Source organism: Coregonus lavaretus, assembly GCF_964263955.1.
Source record: "Coregonus lavaretus genome assembly, chromosome: 2".
Taxonomy (NCBI): domain Eukaryota; kingdom Metazoa; phylum Chordata; class Actinopteri; order Salmoniformes; family Salmonidae; genus Coregonus; species Coregonus lavaretus.
Window position 1 is genome coordinate 35,426,648 of NC_139989.1, and position 18,519 is coordinate 35,445,166.

The 18,519-nt window shown below is 44.3% G+C and overlaps 1 protein-coding gene across 1 annotated transcript; it reads right to left on the bottom strand.

Annotated features, from left to right (window-relative positions):
- Positions 1 to 215: 215 nt before the first annotated feature.
- On the bottom strand, positions 216 to 938 carry LOC311145090 (heat shock protein Hsp-16.1/Hsp-16.11-like; the record flags this gene model as incomplete). Its single annotated transcript, XM_084181269.1, has 1 exon — positions 216 to 938. One exon carries the CDS (start codon positions 936 to 938, stop codon positions 216 to 218), a length of 723 nt encoding a protein of 240 aa, XP_084037395.1.
- Positions 939 to 18,519: the final 17,581 nt, after the last annotated feature.

The following is an 18,519-nucleotide window of genomic DNA, read 5'->3' on the forward strand; positions in this document are numbered from 1 at the left end:
GTAATGACAGGACACCCACCACTTATTTCTAGTTATCTATTTTAAAACCCAACTGTCATCCACACAAACCACAAATCTAGCAACCATCATTTCAATATCAGATTGTCTTTATTAAATAATATTTATTCAAATAGGCATATTATAAATCGTTTTCCACAATGTAATCCACTGGATTGATAATACAATTACAAAAATATTCAGACAGTCTATGTAATTCAAGGTTTTGAGGTCTTCACTGTTATGGACTCTTCCATGTTGCTCTTGGTGATGGGTACGTCCAGGGAGGTTCTGAAGCAGAGGGGGACCTCCTGCTCCTCTATAGGGGCGTCCAGCTGGGAGGCAGCTGTGGGGGCTTCGATCCTCAGCTGTCCATCTTCTCCCAGAGAGCAGGTCAAGGCTGTCAGGTCAAGGTGGGCAGGCAGGTCAATCTTCTGGACAAAGCCTTTCTGTTGGGACGAGGAGGAGGAGAAGGAGCAGGAAGAGGTGGCAGAGGAGGTGGATTTAGCCTCTTCTGCTTTGGCCTGTTTCATGGCCACCACGGCTAGCCTCCGTCCGTCCAGCTTGACTGTGATGTCTTCTGGGTTGAAGCCCTGGGCGTTTAGGCTCAGGGCCAGGGGGCTGTGGCTCCGGCCTGTCTCAGCCACCTCCGTGCTGAGGCCCTGGCTCTGTGCTGCTGCTGGAACTCCTGTGATCCTCCTTTCCAGGAATGGGGAGCCCATTCGGAGGTGGGCCCTCTCGTGCAGCTGGTGCATACTGGGGAACCCATCGTGGAGCTCCTTGAGGAGATCACTGGCCAGGTTTGACCTCCTCTGAAAGAAGTCCTCCTGGATGCCGGAGAGGGCCTGGTGGTGCATGGGGGGGAAGACCATCCTCTCCTGACTGAAGAAAGGGTCGTTTCCAAAGATGCTCTTGATTGCTGGGGCGGCGGACTGAGTCATGTTGTTATTTTTTCTGTTTTCCTTTCCGGTCTGCTTAGAAGAAGAGTGTGAGTTCCTTGGATCTCTTGCTGTGAGGATCTCTTGGTTGGTGAGCTACTTCCTCAAGTGTTTTTTAACTTGTGGCAGCACCTCTCAGGCTTATATACTCCCTCTCTCCCTATAACCCTCCCCCTTGTTTCCCTATTTACAACACATGAGCTCAGTAAAGAAGGACGGGGGAAGGCGGCAGTAAGTGGTACGGGGCAAGAATGCCCTGCGACGAGTCAGTGGGCTAAACTGAGCTTATGGCCATAAGCTGTTTACGTTTTTACGGGCAGACACTTCTATTTCCCCCCTATGTGTTTGTCATTGGTTCATTGGTCACAGCGCCGGGTTGGTCGTACCACAGCTAAGGGTCACCTTACCACCCTCCACCCTCTATCCTGAGTCACGGCTGTTGGATGAGATCAACGGGCTAATATTGTCCCTGGTGTGTCACACGTGTGTTTGGAGCCCCACCCCTGTCTATTTGGGGGTGCTGGCTAGGCTGGGGTGACATACTGGAAGTGAAGGCTACAGATGGCTAGACACCCCCGTGGTTAGCTGATGTGATCCCACAACTAGCCAAGTGTTGTGGCTATGTGGGACACATGTACTTGGGGGCTATCCTCATAGTTCAGGATGGGTTCAATGAGGTAATGCACCAGGTATGTCTGTAAGCAGAGAAGAGACATGCATGATGCATCGCTGACTAACAGAAGTCTAAGGAAAGTAGTCCGTTTGAATATTGTTGGCACATTAGCACAGACTGAGATCTATTTTAGACAACTGCCTGATATTATAAATGCTGACCCCATGAGGAAAAGTAAATTGATGAGTGCTGCTTTTTTTTTTATAGCATTTACTTTTCAGTCATCAGAAACTTTGTGACCTGTCATTCTAAGAATATCACCCTCAGCAAATGTTATTACCATTCACAGTCTGAAACAGGCTATACTCTAAAACCTATAATTAGGCTATTATTTATTTGTACACTGCAAATATCACCCTCTAATGTTGCTACCATTCACAGTCACAAAAACACCCTAATTAGCTCTAATTACAGATATTTAAGGATCACAGATAGTGATTCTATACTAAGTGAAACAGCTTCATACAAATTCACCTCAACCCTCAGCTCAACTTCATACCCTTAGAAATTGTGAAAAGAGTATTTCACATCACTTAAGTTTTTTAACCATTGAACTCAACACAAGAACAAAACAGACATGGTATATCCAGTAGAGACCAAACATGTACAGTACCCACTAAATGAATTGGTGGTGGCTTTGGGACTTCTGTGTGTAACAGACAGGAATGCAGATATAAGATGACTGTGTGTGTGTGTGCTAGGTGGGTGTGCGTGTGTGTGTGCATGCGTGCGTGTGTGTGTGTGTGTGTGTGTGTGTGTGTGTGCGTGTGTGTGCGCCTGTGCTCTTATTTGTGTTTATGTGCGTGTGTGCCCACATGTCCATCCATGTGTGTGTGTGTGTGTGTGTGTGTGTGTGTGTGTGTATTGATCACCCCCAGACGGAAGCCATAAAGAACTGAGTCTGGTCCATTCTTTAGCGGCGTGTGGCAGGTGCCTCCCAGTACATGCTGGGAGCTGGGCCATACAGTGGGGGAAAAAAGTATTTAGTCAGCCACCAATTGTGCAAGTTCTCCCACTTAAAAAGATGAGAGAGGCCTGTAATTTTCATCATATGTACACGTCAACTATGACAGACAAATTGAGAGAAAAAAATCCAGAAAATCACATTGTAGGATTTTTAATGAATTTATTTGCAAATTATGGTGGAAAATAAGTATTTGGTCACCTACAAACAAGCAAGATTTCTGGCTCTCACAGACCTGTAACTTCTTCTTTAAGAGGCTCCTCTGTCCTCCACTCGTTACCTGTATTAATGACACCTGTTTGAACTTGTTATCAGTATAAAAGACACCTGTCCACGACCTCAAACAGTCACACTCCAAACTCCACTATGGTCAAGACCAAAGAGCTGTCAAAGGACACCAGAAACAAAATGGTAGACCTGCACCAGGCTGGGAAGACTGAATCTGCAATAGGTAAGCAGCTTGGTTTGAAGAAATCAACTGTGGGAGCAATTATTAGGAAATGGAAGACATACAAGACCACTGATAATCTCCCTCGATCTGGGGCTCCACGCAAGATCTCACCCCATGGGGTCAAAATGATCACAGGAAAAAAAAAATCCCAGAACCACACGGGGGGACCTAGCGAATGACCTGCAGAGAGCTGGGACCAAAGTAACAAAGCCTACCATCAGTAACACACTACGCCGCCAGGGACTCAAATCCTGCAGTGCCAGACGTGTCCCCCTGCTTAAGCCAGTACATGTCCAGGGCCGTCTGAAGTTTGCTAGAGTGCATTTGGATGATCCAGAAGAGGATTGGGAGAATGTCATATGGTCAGATGAAACCAAAATATAATTTTTTGGTAAAAACTCAACACGTCGTGTTTGGAGGACAAAGAATGCTGAGTTGCATCCAAAGAACACCATACCTACTGTGAAGCATGGGGGTGGAAACATCATGCTTTGGGGCTGTTTTTCTGCAAAGGGACCAGGACGACTGATCCGTGTAAAGGAAAAAATGAATGGGGCCATGTATCGTGAGATTTTGAGTGAAAACCTCCTTCCATCAGCAAGGGCATTGAAGATGAAACGTGGCTGGGTCTTTCAGCATGACAATGATCCCAAACACACCACCCGGGCAACGAAGGAGTGGCTTCGTAAGAAGCATTTCAAGGTCCTGGAGTGGCCTAGCCAGTCTCCAGATCTCAACCCCATAGAAAATCTTTGGAGGGAGTTGAAAGTCCGTGTTGCCCAGTGACAGCCCCAAAACATCACTGCTCTAGAGGAGATCTGCATGGAGGAATGGGCCAAAATACCAGCAACAGTGTGTGAAAACCTTGTGAAGACTTACAGAAAACGTTTGACCTGTGTCATTGCCAACAAAGGGTATATAACAAAGTATTGAGAAACTTTTGTTATTGACCAAATACTTATTTTCCACCATAATTTGCAAATAAATTCATTAAAAATCCTACAATGTGATTTTCTGGATTTCTTTTCCTCATTTTGTCTGTCATAGTTGACGTGTACCTATGATGAAAATTACAGGCCTCTCTCATCTTTTTAAGTGGGAGAACTTGCACAATTGGTGGCTGACTAAATACTTTTTTCCCCCACTGTATGTCAGGAGATTCATGGGGCCTAGAGACACTCAGTCATAGTTATAAAGAGGGAGGAGAGGAGAGAGTATTTATAGCTGAGGAACTCAGCAAGAGTCATATTACAACCCCTTAAACTTCTAGCATTGATACTGTAAGTTAAAGACCCACAACTGCTGCCCGGGATATTGATTGGATGCTGATTGGATGCTGGTCTATCAATGATCTTAGTTAAAATAGGTAAAACTGAAGCTTTCCTCAATAGAGCAATGTCACTTAAGTGATTTCTTCAAGGAGACTGCCTTAGTCTTACCGTAGTTATTGAATATAGAAGTGCTGCTCAATACAGTGTTATTAACTCCTGGTTCTGGAGGGCCACAGTGTGTGCAGGCTTTTGTCTCAGCCCAGCACTACCTGATTCAGCTAAACAAGGTCTTGGTGATAAGTTGATAAGGTGCTGTTACGCTAAGCCATAAAAAGACACTTGGTGCTGTTTGGTTGGCAGTAAAGACCCCACATACCAATGCCCCACTTTATCTATGCTATCTTTATCCACTAGGTGATGACAAAGCCTCAGAGTTGGGGCTTAAAATATACACTGAGTGTACAAAACATTAGGACATAGACTGACAAGGTCCATCCAGGTGAAAGCTATGATCCCTTAAAGCTATGAGACAATAGAAACATGGATTGTGTGTGTGTGCCGTTCAGAGGGTGAATGGGCAAGACAAAAGATTTAAGTGCTTTTGAACAGGGTATGGTAGTAGGTACCAGGTGCACCGGTTTCAGTGTGTCAAGAACTGCAACGCTGCTGGTTTTTTTCAACAGTTTCCCATGTGTATCAAGAATGGTCCACCGCCCAAAGGACATCCAGCCAACTTGACACAACTGTGGGCAGCATTGGAGTCAACATGGGCCAGCATCCCTGTGGAACACTTTCGACACCTTGTAGAGTCCATGCGCCGACAAATTGAGGCTGTTCTGATGGCAAAAGGGGGTGCAACTCAATATTAGGAAGGCGTTCCTAATGTTTTGTACACTCAGTGCATGTGGAACCCCATGACCAAATAAAGACGAAAACGTATAATTAAAATCGTTATACAGAAGAGCTTATTGAATAAAGGAGCTTTTCAGAGGCTTAGTTAAAAGTAGTCGGTCATAACCACAGTTTAGACTGTTTAATATTTCGGACTCAGCTGTTATGAATCATGAAGGATATTTTATTTGAGAGAATCTGCATGGTGACTTCAATAAGAACACTAGAGGTCAGCCCTGAGCCATTTTATTAAATTAAAGCAACTTCCTCGCAGCTGCAGGACACGTATTGGTTGGTAGATGGCACTGTTGATTAAGTTCTTAGACTCACCAATATACCAGATACATAGCCACAGGTTTAATGGCATGGAGAGCAAAGTCATGAGGCATATACTGTATGTGTTTAGTGTTCCTACTCCATGACTGTTAGGACTAATGAAAACAAGCTAAGACACACAGAGGGGAACAGGGCAATGGGGTGTGTTGCATGCCACACTCGCACACACGCAACCCCCCACAAACACACTCAAACAAGCAACCCCCACCCCCCTCCAACACACGCACACACCCTCCTCCCAACCACTTTCCCCTTCGAAACACAAAAACGTTGCTTTTAGCAGCAGTGAGTCCCCAGCAGGGAGGGGCTTTCTGGCCCTCTGGCATCACAGAGAGGAAAAAGGAAATATTTTAATCTGACAGCTCTCTCTCCCAGAAAGCCCTGCAACTCCTCCTCTGGGAACCACGGGAGGGTCTCATGAAAACCAGAGCATGGACAGAGGGAGGGAAGGTGAGAGGGAGGGAGAGGGCGAAATGGAGTGGTGGGAGAGAGGGTAGGAGAGAGAGGGAAGGAGAGAGAGGGAAGGAGAGAGAGAGAGAGAGAGAGAGAGAGAGAGAGAGAGAGAGAGAGAGAGAGAGAGAGAGAGAGAGAGAGAGAGAGAGAGAGAGAGAAAGAGAGAGAGAGAGAGAGAGAGAGAGAGAGAGAGAGAGAGAGAGAGAGAGAGAGAGAGAGAGAGAGAGAGAGAGAGAGAGAGAGAGAGAAAGAGAGAGAGAGAGAGAGAATCCAAAAACAACTGGTCATTCCACCTGGGTGGGAGAGTACAGTTTATCTCTTGCCTGGTCTTAAGTACGTCTTAACATAAGCAGAAGTCCAAATGACGTATGCATGGTTTATTGAACTCCTATAGGCCTGCAGTATTGGATTGATATACTGTTTGGAGAGTGTATAAGAACGGCATACAGACAAGATAACCTAACAGGGAAAAGAGGAGAAGAACAACACAGAAACTAGAAAAAACGAGGAGAAATGAAATAAGAAAAACTATCACAGAGGACACAGAGGACACAGAGAACACAGAGAACACAGAGGACACAGAGGACACAGAGGACACAGAGGACACAGATAACACAGAGGACACAGAGGACACAGAGGACACAGAGGACACAGAGGACACAGAGAACACAGAGGACACAGAGGACACAGAGAACACAGAGGACACAGAGGACACAGAGGACACAGAGAACACAGAGAACACAGAGAGTAAAGAGGACACAGAGGACACAGAGGGCACAGAGGGCACAGAGGACACAGAGAACACAGAGGACACAGAGGGCACAGAGGACACATAGGACACAGAGGACACAGAGAACACAGAGGACACAGAGAACACAGAGAACACAGAGGACACAGAGGACACAGAGGACACAGAGAACACAGAAGACACAGAGGGCACAGAGAACACAGAGGAGTGTGCGAGACAAAGACCATCGCATGAGAAGCTTAGCAGCGAGAGGAAGTGAGTTGGTGTGAGAAGGCTGCCACCGCAACTCTGTGGCAACCTACTGTCAGCCTCGTCTCGTCTGTCTCAACCACACCTGATCTGACCCGCTTACCCTGGGGTACACGGTTCAACTTCTTCTGACTCCAACTTAACCTGTTATTCTAATCTGCATGATCTCTATGTATACCATAGGTCATACAGAAGATATTGGGAGAGATTTCATTTCAGTATCAGTCATTTCTGGCGTTTTCGCAAAACCGTGATTAGAAATTATTGCACACATGCATGCAAAGGCACTCTATCGCTCTCCCTCCATGTCTCACACGTATGTGCAGGAACGAGCGAACACACACAGGGACACACACACACTCACTAAGGCACATCTGTACATGTTCATGTAGATACAGGCCCATTAGTTGAGTGGTGTCTGTCCAGCGCCATAACAATCTGTGTGATGGCAGGCAACGCCCCCCTCTCTCCCTTCAATTGGCAACAGCTGCTGTCTACTACAGATGGTACAAGTCATCTGGCTAAGAGAAAATATTAGGGGCATTAACTACACCCCCTGGAGACACAAACACACACAGATCATTTTTCTGGTAAAAAGCACCTCTCATTTCCTGTAAGTTATTACTGACCACACAGTGGCCTGCACTATATGGCTATAGTAGAGGGAGGGTTAATGACTCTACTTCTGCCCTGCCAGGGTAGGGCCTACCTGGGGAGGGAAGCTGGCCAGCGTTGGTCTGGGGCATGTGGATGTGACCTCTCTTTCTCTCTTCCTGTGTCTGTGTCACTGATGAGAGAGCATGGAGGGAGGGGACGTAGGATGGAGGGGCAACAGGGGCAAAGCCCAGTGAGTCATAGGAAGGTTTGGTGTGTGTGTGTGTGTGTGTGTGTGTGTGTGTGTGTGTGTGTGTGTGTGTGTGTGTGTGTGTGTGTGTGTGTGTGTGTGTGTGTGTGCGTGCGTGCGTGTGTCTCTGTGTGTGTGGGTGCATGTATGGTGGGGTTTGAGGGGGTGGGGGGTGGTGTATGTTTGTTACTCATGCTTGCCTTTGCAAAATTCCGATATCGTGCCCTGGGAAAAGTATTCTGTCATGTAAACGAAAGGCATAATTTCCTGAAGTAAATAATTCATAGCTTTTGTTGACCTTGTTACTGCTTACAATTATAGTATACCTCTGTTATAAGACATTCATAATACAACTATTGTGACTGATTGTTTGGCAATATAGGTAGGAGATCGACCAGCAACATCCTGGTCTGTAATGAAATCTGACGAATGCGCCTATTAACCAATAAGGCTGCAGAATACAGTGCTAATCGGCGCTCCATATGTTGTTGTTTCACTCAGTCCAGACAAGCCCAGCCAGGTCCAGACAAGCCCAGCCATGTCCAGACAAGATCCACTTAATCCAGCACATTGAGTAATAGCCAATCGCTGCAGCCAGCCAGCCAGCCAGCCAGTCATTCAGCCAGCCAGCCAAATGAATGAGAGCGATTTCATTACTGTCGTGTTGCTAGTGGGGCTGGAGACAGCAGCTGCTACAGGAAATCTGAGTCTCCGTAAATCCAGCCAGCTGACATTTAGGACTATGTAAATACATTCATTGGCTTTGACGATGAGGAGAATGTGCGTCAAGCGAAGGGAGGGAGATGAAATGTGGCGTCTGCCTTAGTAATGCTGCTGTTACAAATTGTTCATGCATGATGCCAAACCAATGTTCAAGCTCTACTACCAACCACGAGACAGAATTCATAACTAACTGTCTGTGTCATTAAGTTCGTAATGCGTAGACGGACATTTTGTTTCATCACACTCACATGTAGGCATATTTACCCTATGTAGGTGATGGCACATATCTTCAATTCATCTGCTGTTGTTTTGGGTGTCAGAGACTTGAAAGGCCAATACTGTTCTGCAGAAAAATAGTTTCATTTCCCTGTTCTTTCTGAAACCACTTCAGCACTACTCACCACAACAAGTTCCCCTTGCAAATGTTAGATGAACCCTATGGCACTCTGGTACATCCCTGTCCTCTCAGAAGACACAGCAGCTATGCCAACTTTGTGTCTAGGCGGGGAAAATGCACTAGCTAGAATTGGGAGGGAATAGCTCTCTGTGGAAGTAAATACATGAAGATAACAGTACATTGTATTTGGGCCACACACAGGTTAAGAGTTTGTTGCGTCGATTCTGTATGATCGTGGAGAAAATGGTGAAACGTATGTTTACAGTACAAAACCTGATTCATCTTGTGATTCAAATGTGTGTCTAATAGTAGCAGACATTTTGGCAAAATACTGTTTTCTCAATGTGTCCCTTTTTTTTTACTGAGTTGACATTGCTATACAATAAACAAAAATGTAACATTCAGACTTTTTATAGATGTTCAGATATGACCTTGAGAGTGAGTGTTTACTGACTTGTTTCCTTAGCTACTGGCTACACCCTGAGCCACTCTTCTCTTTCTGTCATCTTCACACCATCAGGACTCTCTCTCTCTCTCTCTCTCTCTCTCTCTCTCTCTCTCTCTCTCTCTCTCTCTCTCTCTCTCTCTCTCTCTCTCTCTCTCTCTCTCGCTCGCTCTCGCTCTGCCACTTCCTGTCTCGCCCTGCCCTGACATCCTGTCAGTTTCCATGGAAACCTTGAGTAACCTCTCATACATACCAGAGCCAGGCCTAGGAGCAGGGTCATGGTCTATTTGACTTTGATGTCATGCCACTCGGGCTGCAGTTGGGCCCCGAATCCATTCCTATATGGAATATAGAAATATATTGATTCCTATGGATAAGAGTGTCTGTTAAATGACTAAAATTTAATGTGAACGTATATTACCCTATTCATTATATTTTTCTAATGTTCTAATGAGTAGATAATAGGAGGCAGGGTTATTAGGAGTTAATGAATCAATACAAAATGTTCAGAAGAAAAAATCGGTACATGAATCACATTTTCATTCCTTTTCTAAACTGACTGTAACAGAAATGGAACTGGCTCTCTCTAGCCATAATATCAGCAGAGTTGCCCTTCAGGCCCTGGTGTAGTGAAAACAAATGCTCACCATACATAACCAGACGTGCCTGGCTATACTGAGACCTAGAGGATATGCGTGCTCATTTTGGATCCCGTTGTCCACCTCCTACTGCAGGGCATGAGGGAGCAGGAGAGAGAGGAGCCTGGGTAGGAATTATGGATGGGGTGGAGATGGGAGAGGAGAGGGGCCTGGGTAGGTACCTTGGATAGGGGGGAAATGCGAGGGAGGCCTGGTTATACACGGGAATGGGTGGGGGTGGGTACGGAGTGTGAATGGGGGAAGATGGGAGAGAGGGGCCTGGGTAGGGATTGTGGATAGGGGCCTGAGTAGGGACCAGGGAGTGTTTATGGGGGGTTATGGGCTGTGGATGGGGGGTGGGGTGTTCCAGCTGTATCGGATCAGTGGCTGGACTGTAAACTGTCTCCTCCGAAAGAGCCTGACGCCTTTGAAATGCTCCAAACCTGGGCTCTCTCTCTTTCTCTCTCTCTCTCAATCGCTGTCTTGCTCTCTCTCCCTTTCAATCCCTCCTTCTCTCTCTCTTTGTCCCCCTCCTGTCTCTTTCTCTCTCTTTTTCCCCATCTCTCTTTTCTTTCTGTCTTTCTCTTAGTCTCTTACTCTATGCATCCTGTTGCGCTGGCTAGACTCCATTGACAGATTTACAGCTTTGGGGTCAGAGTTTTACGACAGCAGCGTATAAATCTTGTTCCGCCTCCTTTCTGTGATCCCCTCACCCCCACTACCCCCACCCCACCCTGGGCGCATAACTAAACAAAAATACACACACACACACACACACACCCCAATTCCTTCCCAGCCCCCCAAGCCCTTTCATGTCCGAAGCTACCAGCCATGAGAGATGGGAAGGTGGTGTCTTCAAATGTTTGTGTATGTGTAAGTGTGTGTGTGTGTGCGTACATTTGTGCGTGTGTGTGTGTATCTGTGCTCACTTGTGTCTTCCCTCGTCTGTCTGTTTATGCTTCCAGGGGAAAGAATGCGGGACATTGTTCCACGTTCCTAAAGTTCTCCGATTCAGTTTCCAATCACATTGTTTTGGACTTGATGCTCCCCTATCCTCCTCCCCTCCTCCCTCAAATCCCCCTCACCCATCTGCATGTTTCTCTCCCACGGTGGGTCTTCCTTTTTACCACGGCCAGATGGAGGCTGGGAATCGGCTCTGTTTCAAAGGCTTGTCATCTCTCCCTCTCTCTGTCTCCTCGTCTCGCTCTCTCTCTTTCCCACTCTATCTCTTCTCATTTCATACAATCCTGTCTGTTGATGTTGCCTCTCTGTAGAACTCTCTCTGTGGAACTTTCTCTGTGGAACTCTCTCTGTAGAACTCTCTCTGTAGAACTCTCTCTGTGGAACTCTCTCTGTGGAACTCTCTCTGTAGAACTCTCTCTGTGGAACTCTCTCTGTAGAACTCTCTCTGTGGAACTCTCTCCGTAGAACTCTCTCTGTGGAACTCTCTCTGTAGAACTCTCTCTGTAGAACTCTCTCTGTGGAACTCTCTCTGTAGAACTCTCTCTGTGGAACTCTCTCTGTGGAACTCTCTCTGTAGAACTCTCTCTGTGGAACTCTCTCTGTAGAACTCTCTCTGTGGAACTCTCTCTGTAGAACTCTCTCTGTGGAACTCTCTCTGTGGAACTCTCTCTGTAGAACTCTCTCTGTGGAACTCTCTCTGTGGAACTCTCTCTGTAGAACTCTCTCTGTAGAACTCTCTCTGTGGAACTCTCTCTGTGGAACTCTCTCTGTAGAACTCTCTCTGTAGAACTCTCTCTGTAGAACTCTCTCTGTGGAACTCTCTCTGTAGAACTCTCTCTGTAGAACTCTCTCTGTAGAACTCTCTCTGTAGAACTCTCTCTGTGGAACTCTCTCTGTGGAACTCTCTCTGTAGAACTCTCTCTGTAGAACTCTGTCTATGGATAAAGGTACAATGCTCTAACAAACAGGGCAGATAGGAACAGAGAAACATAGGGCGAAAGACAGAGAAAGAGGCAGAGATGCATGATGCACACACACACACACAGCATGTAGGATCGGTGCGTTGTATTGATTGTGCGTGGTGTTGACAGACTCCCTGTCAGGCCTTGCCCACTCTGATAAAATCTGGCCTACAGTGGGCTGGCCCAGGTTAATCACTGCTATCCAGGCCCACTAGACAGCCCAGTGTGTGTGTGTGTGTGTGTGTGTGCGTGTGTGTGTGTGTGTGTGTGTGTGTGCGTGTGTGTATGTGTGTGTGTGTGTGTGTACTTTCATATGCCTGTGTGCATATGTGTGGGTCAATGTGTGAGTGTATTGTATGCAAGTGTGCATGCTTGTATGTATGTACTTTGTGTGAGGAAGAGAGACAGACAGAAATAAACAGGAAGAGAGAGAAATCTTAGAGATAGGACAGACTGTGCACAAGTAAACCAGTCTCAGATGTGAAAGGTAGACTCTGATGATCCAAATATAGATTTTATGTATAATTCAACATCCTGGTATCATCACGGGCTGCCCAGCAAGCTTGATTAATCCCTCATTGCTAATCAAAAGACCAAGATCCGATTGATTAAGAAGAACTGCAATTACAACAGTTGTAGACAATAAAAAACAGATATTTATCAAAGACACATATTAAATGAAAATTCTCAATCTGGTTACTTACACTCTTTGGGAAAATATTTGACGAAACAAATATTTGACAGATTTGTCCACTCTGTTCTTGGAACGTGTGATCTAACACCTCGCACTCGTAGATACAGTGTGGGTATAGCCTACAATCAGGGATGCGGAACTCAGTCGGGGTCTCAACTTATTGTTGAGCATTAGAATACAGAAGGTGCAATTTTGAAATTTGGTTGTGCATCAGCAGTCAGTCAATTAGCCCATGACAGCAAAAAAAACTGTAGATTGGTAAGTTAGTCTAGCGGCTAGCTATCTAAACTTATAGTAAGTATGGTCAATTTTACTGACCGGGGTGAGGCCCAAACATTTGCCTCCACTCTATGGCAAAATGGGTAGAATTGCAGGAAATTAGCTGTAAAACTGCACATTTTTCTCTCCACCCCATGGTAAAATCAGTAGAGTTGCATGAAATGAGTAAAACAATTGCAAAATGTACATGATGACATTATTATGGACAAAAAAGTGAGATTATTTTTATTGGTCAAACGGCAGCCAAGCATCGATCATCATGTCACCAGAACACAAAAATATCCCACCTTGTCTAATGTATTTTGTTTTCTTGACATTTGGAAAGTTTACCGACAAATTTGCTGTTTCCATCAGGCCTGTCAAAAAAAAAAATATCGCCAAAAAAGGTTGGGTGGAAACCTGGTTAGTGTTCAACCTTAGCATGTGCTTACAATGTAACAGAACAGGAATGAAATGTACTCTTACTGGTGGCCACGCCCTACTAAGCCAAGTCTCCAGTCTTCTGAACTGGCCAAGTCTCCAGTCTTCTGATCTGACCTGCTGGGTCATATCTCAACAACCCAAATAAGTGACCCAATGCCTGCAACCCAGCAGTTGGGTCATCCAAACAACCCACATGTTTTCAGAGTGTAATGTCTTTGTTGTGTTTCACTTGAAAAACCTTTTCTTTGTGTTAACTGCTTCTTTGAGATCACTAATCTCTGTGAAGTGCATTAGAACTCAGGAAGTGATGACGTGACAGTATTACAACAATAATTGTCATAATACATCATGTGTATTATCTTGCAACATGTTTCATCACGGTTTATTGCTACATCGTATATTGCAGGAAACTGTTTATCAGCACTTTTTCAAAATATGTCAGGACAGATGCTTGATTGAGAATTGCCAGAAATCAACACAAACTAAATTCAGAATTTGGAAGTCAACTGTCTTGGTATTATTTGCTGTAATATAGGTACAGTGCCTTCATAAAGTATTCATACCCCTTGACTTATTCCACATTTGGTTGTGTTACAGCCTGAATTTCAAATTGATTAAATTGGTTTTGTTGTGTTACAGCCTGAATTTCAAATGGATTAAATTGGTTTTGTTGTGTTATAGCCTGAATTTCAAATGGATTAAATTGGTTTTGTTGTGTTATAGCCTGAATTTCAAATGGATTAAATTGGTTTTGTTGTGTTATAGCCTGAATTTCAAATGGATTAAATTGGTTTTGTTGTGTTACAGCCTGAATTTCAAATGGATTTAATTGGTTTTGTTGTGTTATAGCCTGAATTTCAAATGGATTAAATTGGTTTTGTTGTGTTACAGCCTGAATTCAAAATTGCTTAGATATATGTTTTTCTCACCCAGTTAATTTTTTTAAACTTTTTTTTAGCTAATTTATTTCAAATGAAATACAGAAATATCTAATTTACATAAGTATACACACCCCTGAGTCAATACCTTGTAGAAGCACCTTTGGCGGCAATTACAGCTTTGAGTCATATTGGATATGTCTGTATCAGCTTTGCACATCTGGATTTGGGGATTTTCTCCCATTCTTCCTTGCAGACTTCTCAAGCTCTGTTATGTTAGATGGGGAGTGGCGGTGAACAGCAATCTTCAAGTCTTTCCACAAATGTTCAACAGGATTCAAGTCTAGGCTTTGGCTGGGCCACTCTGAAGCCATTCCAGTGTTGCTTTGGCTGTATTCTTAGGGTCATTGTCCTGTTGGAATGTAAATTTCCGCCCCAGTATAAGGTCGTTTGCACTTAATCAATTTTGAATTCAGGCTGTAACACAACAACATTTGGAATAAGTCAAGGGGTATAAATATTTTCTGAACTTACCGTAGCTGTGATACCAATTTATGTGGGAGGTTTATGTCCAGTTTTCCATTTATTCTAACACTAAACTTGTTACATTATTAGTACACTACCGTCATACTCCTGTCATACCTCTATCATATGTGAGACATCCAATCTTACATCTTTACTAAGTGAGATAATATGGCCTTTTAATGGTGTAGCTTGTGTGTTTCCTCTGTCTAGGAGTTTCTAGCAGACAGAAGTTCTACTCCTCCTCTTTTACGTTGTTTTTGTCTGAATGAAAAAAACACCCGTCTGTTCTCACATGATCTGAAGTCTGCACACACACACGCCCACACACGCACACACGCACACACACGTACACACACCTGTACACTCTGAATACCACTGTCTGCCCAAACCACCATCAGTCACATCACACACACACACATTGGATACGTTGTGTTAAGTCTGTCACCGTTGCCCTGAAGTAACCATCTAGTGTTTCACTTCTATGTGGTGGCTGGGGGCTTCTGGGAAAGGGAGACAGGGAGCCGGGGGAGGTGAGGGGGTGTAAGAGGAGGGGGTGAAGGTTATAGGTTGTAGATTGTAGATGGGTAATGGCAGCAATTAAAAGCCATGCAGCGGGAGAAAGAGGAAGCCTTTGGTTTTTGGTTCAGCACATATTGCATGCAAGGCAGAGAGAAGTGGGCTAGGGATGTGTGTTTGTTTATGTAAATACGCATGTGGTTGTGTATGTGAAAGGTATACTAGTTTAGTGGTAAAAAATATTTTTGGGGTTTATGTTGTCGCACGTTTATTTTCAAATCCTTGTGAATTACAGCCGTCAGAACTGCCATGGAAGACATTGTTCAAAATTGTCAAAAGATTATTCCGTTTTGTTTTGCCCTTGAAGACACTAGTTGCATGAGAAACGAATAATCACCAAACAGATGTGTTTGAGAATTAATTCCTTCTAATTTCAATGACATCATTACAGTTTCAGAGGCCTAATGCTTAACCACCATGAGATCAAACTGAGAAAGACGTCTACTACCTTTTCTGTGTCAATTTTTCCACTAACCCAGTTGTTTTGGCCAGGTCTAATGTATTGCAACTGGAAATAGTTTCTCTCTTAGGGTATTTTGTTGAAAGATGACTATAAAAGTATTTAAAAAACATATTAAACCATTTTTATGTTTGGGGTTTGAGAACCCTGAAGAAGAGGCCCAACTGGTGAACAATTTTTGTAAACAATTGCATCTGACTTTGTAAACACATGCATATTGCCATCTATTCTCAGCAGAGGTTGGCTGCAACTCTCTGTTCATTTGTGAAGTTTTGAAGACAGTTTTACACCAGAATAGAAAGAGGAGTGGGAAGCCCTGGTGCACAACTGAGCAAGAGGACAAATACATTAGAGTGTCTAGTTTGAGAAACAGACACCTCACAGGTCCTCAACTGGCAGCTTCATTAAATAGTACCCGCAAAACACCAGTCTCAACGTCAACAGTGAAGAGGTGACTCCGGGATGCTCAGTTGTGCACCGGGGCTTCCCACTCCTCTTTCTATTCTGGTTAGAGACAGTTTTCGCTGTTCTGTGAACAGTTTCTTGGCAATTTCTCACATGGAATAGCCTTCATTTCTCAGAACAAGAATAGTCTGACGAGTTTCAGAAGAAAGTTATTTGTTTCTGGCCATTTTGATCCTGTAATCAAACCCACAATTGCTGATGCTCCAGATACTCAACTAGGCCAGTTTTATTGCTTCTTTACATTTACATCATTTAGCAGACGCTGTTATCCAGAGCGACTTACATTATTTTTTTTTCATACCCCCTGTGGGAATCGAACCCACAACCCTGGCGTTGCAAACACCATGCTCTATCAACTGAGCTACATCCCTGCCGGCCATTCCCTCCCCTACCCTGGACGACGCTGGGCCAATTGCGCACCACCCCATGGGTCTCCCAGTCACGGCTGGCTACGACAGAGCCTGGATTTGAACCAGGATCTCTAGTGGCACAGCTAGCACTGCAATGCAGTGCCTTAGACCACTGCGCCACTCAGGAGACTAGTCAGCACAACAGTTTTCAGCTGTGCTAACATAATTGCAAAAGGGTTTTCTAATGATCAATTAGCCTTTTAAAATGATAAACTTGGATTAGCAAACACAACGTGCCATTGGAACACAGGACTGATGGTTGCTGATAATGGGCCTCTGTACACCTATGTAGATATAGGCGCAGGGCTCCCGAGTGGCGCAGCAGTCTAAGACACTGCATCTCAGTACTTGAGGCCTCACTACAGACCCCCTGGTTCGATTCCAGGCTGTATAACAACCGGCTGTGATTGGGAGTCCCATAGGGCGACGCACAATTGGCCCAGCATCGTCCGGGTTTGGCCGGTGTAGGCTGTCATTGTAAATAAGAATTTGTTCTTAACTGACTTGCCTAGTTAAATAAAGGTAAAATGAAAAGATAAAATACAAGTATTCCATTAAAAATCAGCTATTTTCAGCTACAATAGCCATTTACAACATTAACAATGTCTACACTGTATTTCTGATCAATTTTATGTTACTTTAATGGACAAAAAAAATGCTTTGCTTTCGAAAACAAGGACAAGTGACCCCAAACTTTTGAACGGTAGTGTATATGCATAATTTCGGCGGTTGCCATCTTGTGTGGTGGTTTGGTATCCCCCCCAGTGGGATGGAGACATGCAGCTCTACACTCTTTGAAAAAAAGGTGCTAAGTACAACCCTACAGGGTTATTCGGTTTGTCCCAATAGGGGAACCCTTTTTGGTGCTGGGTAGAACCCTTTGCAGAGGTTTCTATCTAGAACCCTCTATGTAGGGTTCTTCAAAGAACCCCGTCTATGGTTCTACCTAGAACCCTCTATGAAGGGTTCTACCAATAACCATTTTATCATCTAAAGGTTTTTCCTAGAACCGTCTATGAAGGGTTCTACCGAGAACCCTTTTTCTTTTAAGGTTCCACCAGCCTTATTAGCCTTTCACATTTTATTATTTATGACAATACATTACAAACATCATAAGGCCTTTCTTTGAGGGCTTAGTTATACCCTAACACAGTGGTGTTAGGAATCTCCTGGTTTACAGGCCACATCAGACCTGCAAATCACATTATGCTGGCTTGCAAAGTGATGTGTAATTCCTAGAGGTATGGACTTGAGACACATGACTTGGAATAGTCGTACTCCAGTCACAAATTTGATGATTTGAGACTCTACTTGATGGAAAATAAAACAACTTGAGACATGGCTTCAGACTTGGAGCCTCAAGACTCGGGACTCAATTTAGACTTGAGACTGATGGCTTGACATTATCTGGGCAGGTTTTGTAATGTTTACTCTCCATGCAGTCAGAGACAGTATCGCACTTGAAAAAATACAGATTCGCTAGTGAAACATACACTCTGCCCTCTGATTGGACCAGCAAACTGTCAATCAACACAGGTCAGTTGAGGTACAGTATCGTGGTGAGAAGGTTTTGGGGGGGTCTCGAGTGTGAAACTGAATGGGAAAAATAAATACAAAACTCATACATATTTTAATGGGCTAGATATTGCCTACCATTTGTACTTTATATTTAGATCTTTGCTTATTCGATCTGGTCACTAACATAGGCCTACGGAATTGCACCAAGTTATTGTAATCTATGCTTCAGAACCAAAAAGTTGCGCTTCTTGACTGTTGACCAATGACCAGTCATCAGCATTGGCGCACATGTCCAGATTAATGACAAGAAAGCACTTGTTTAATTTTCTCTGTTTTTTCCTGGCAAAA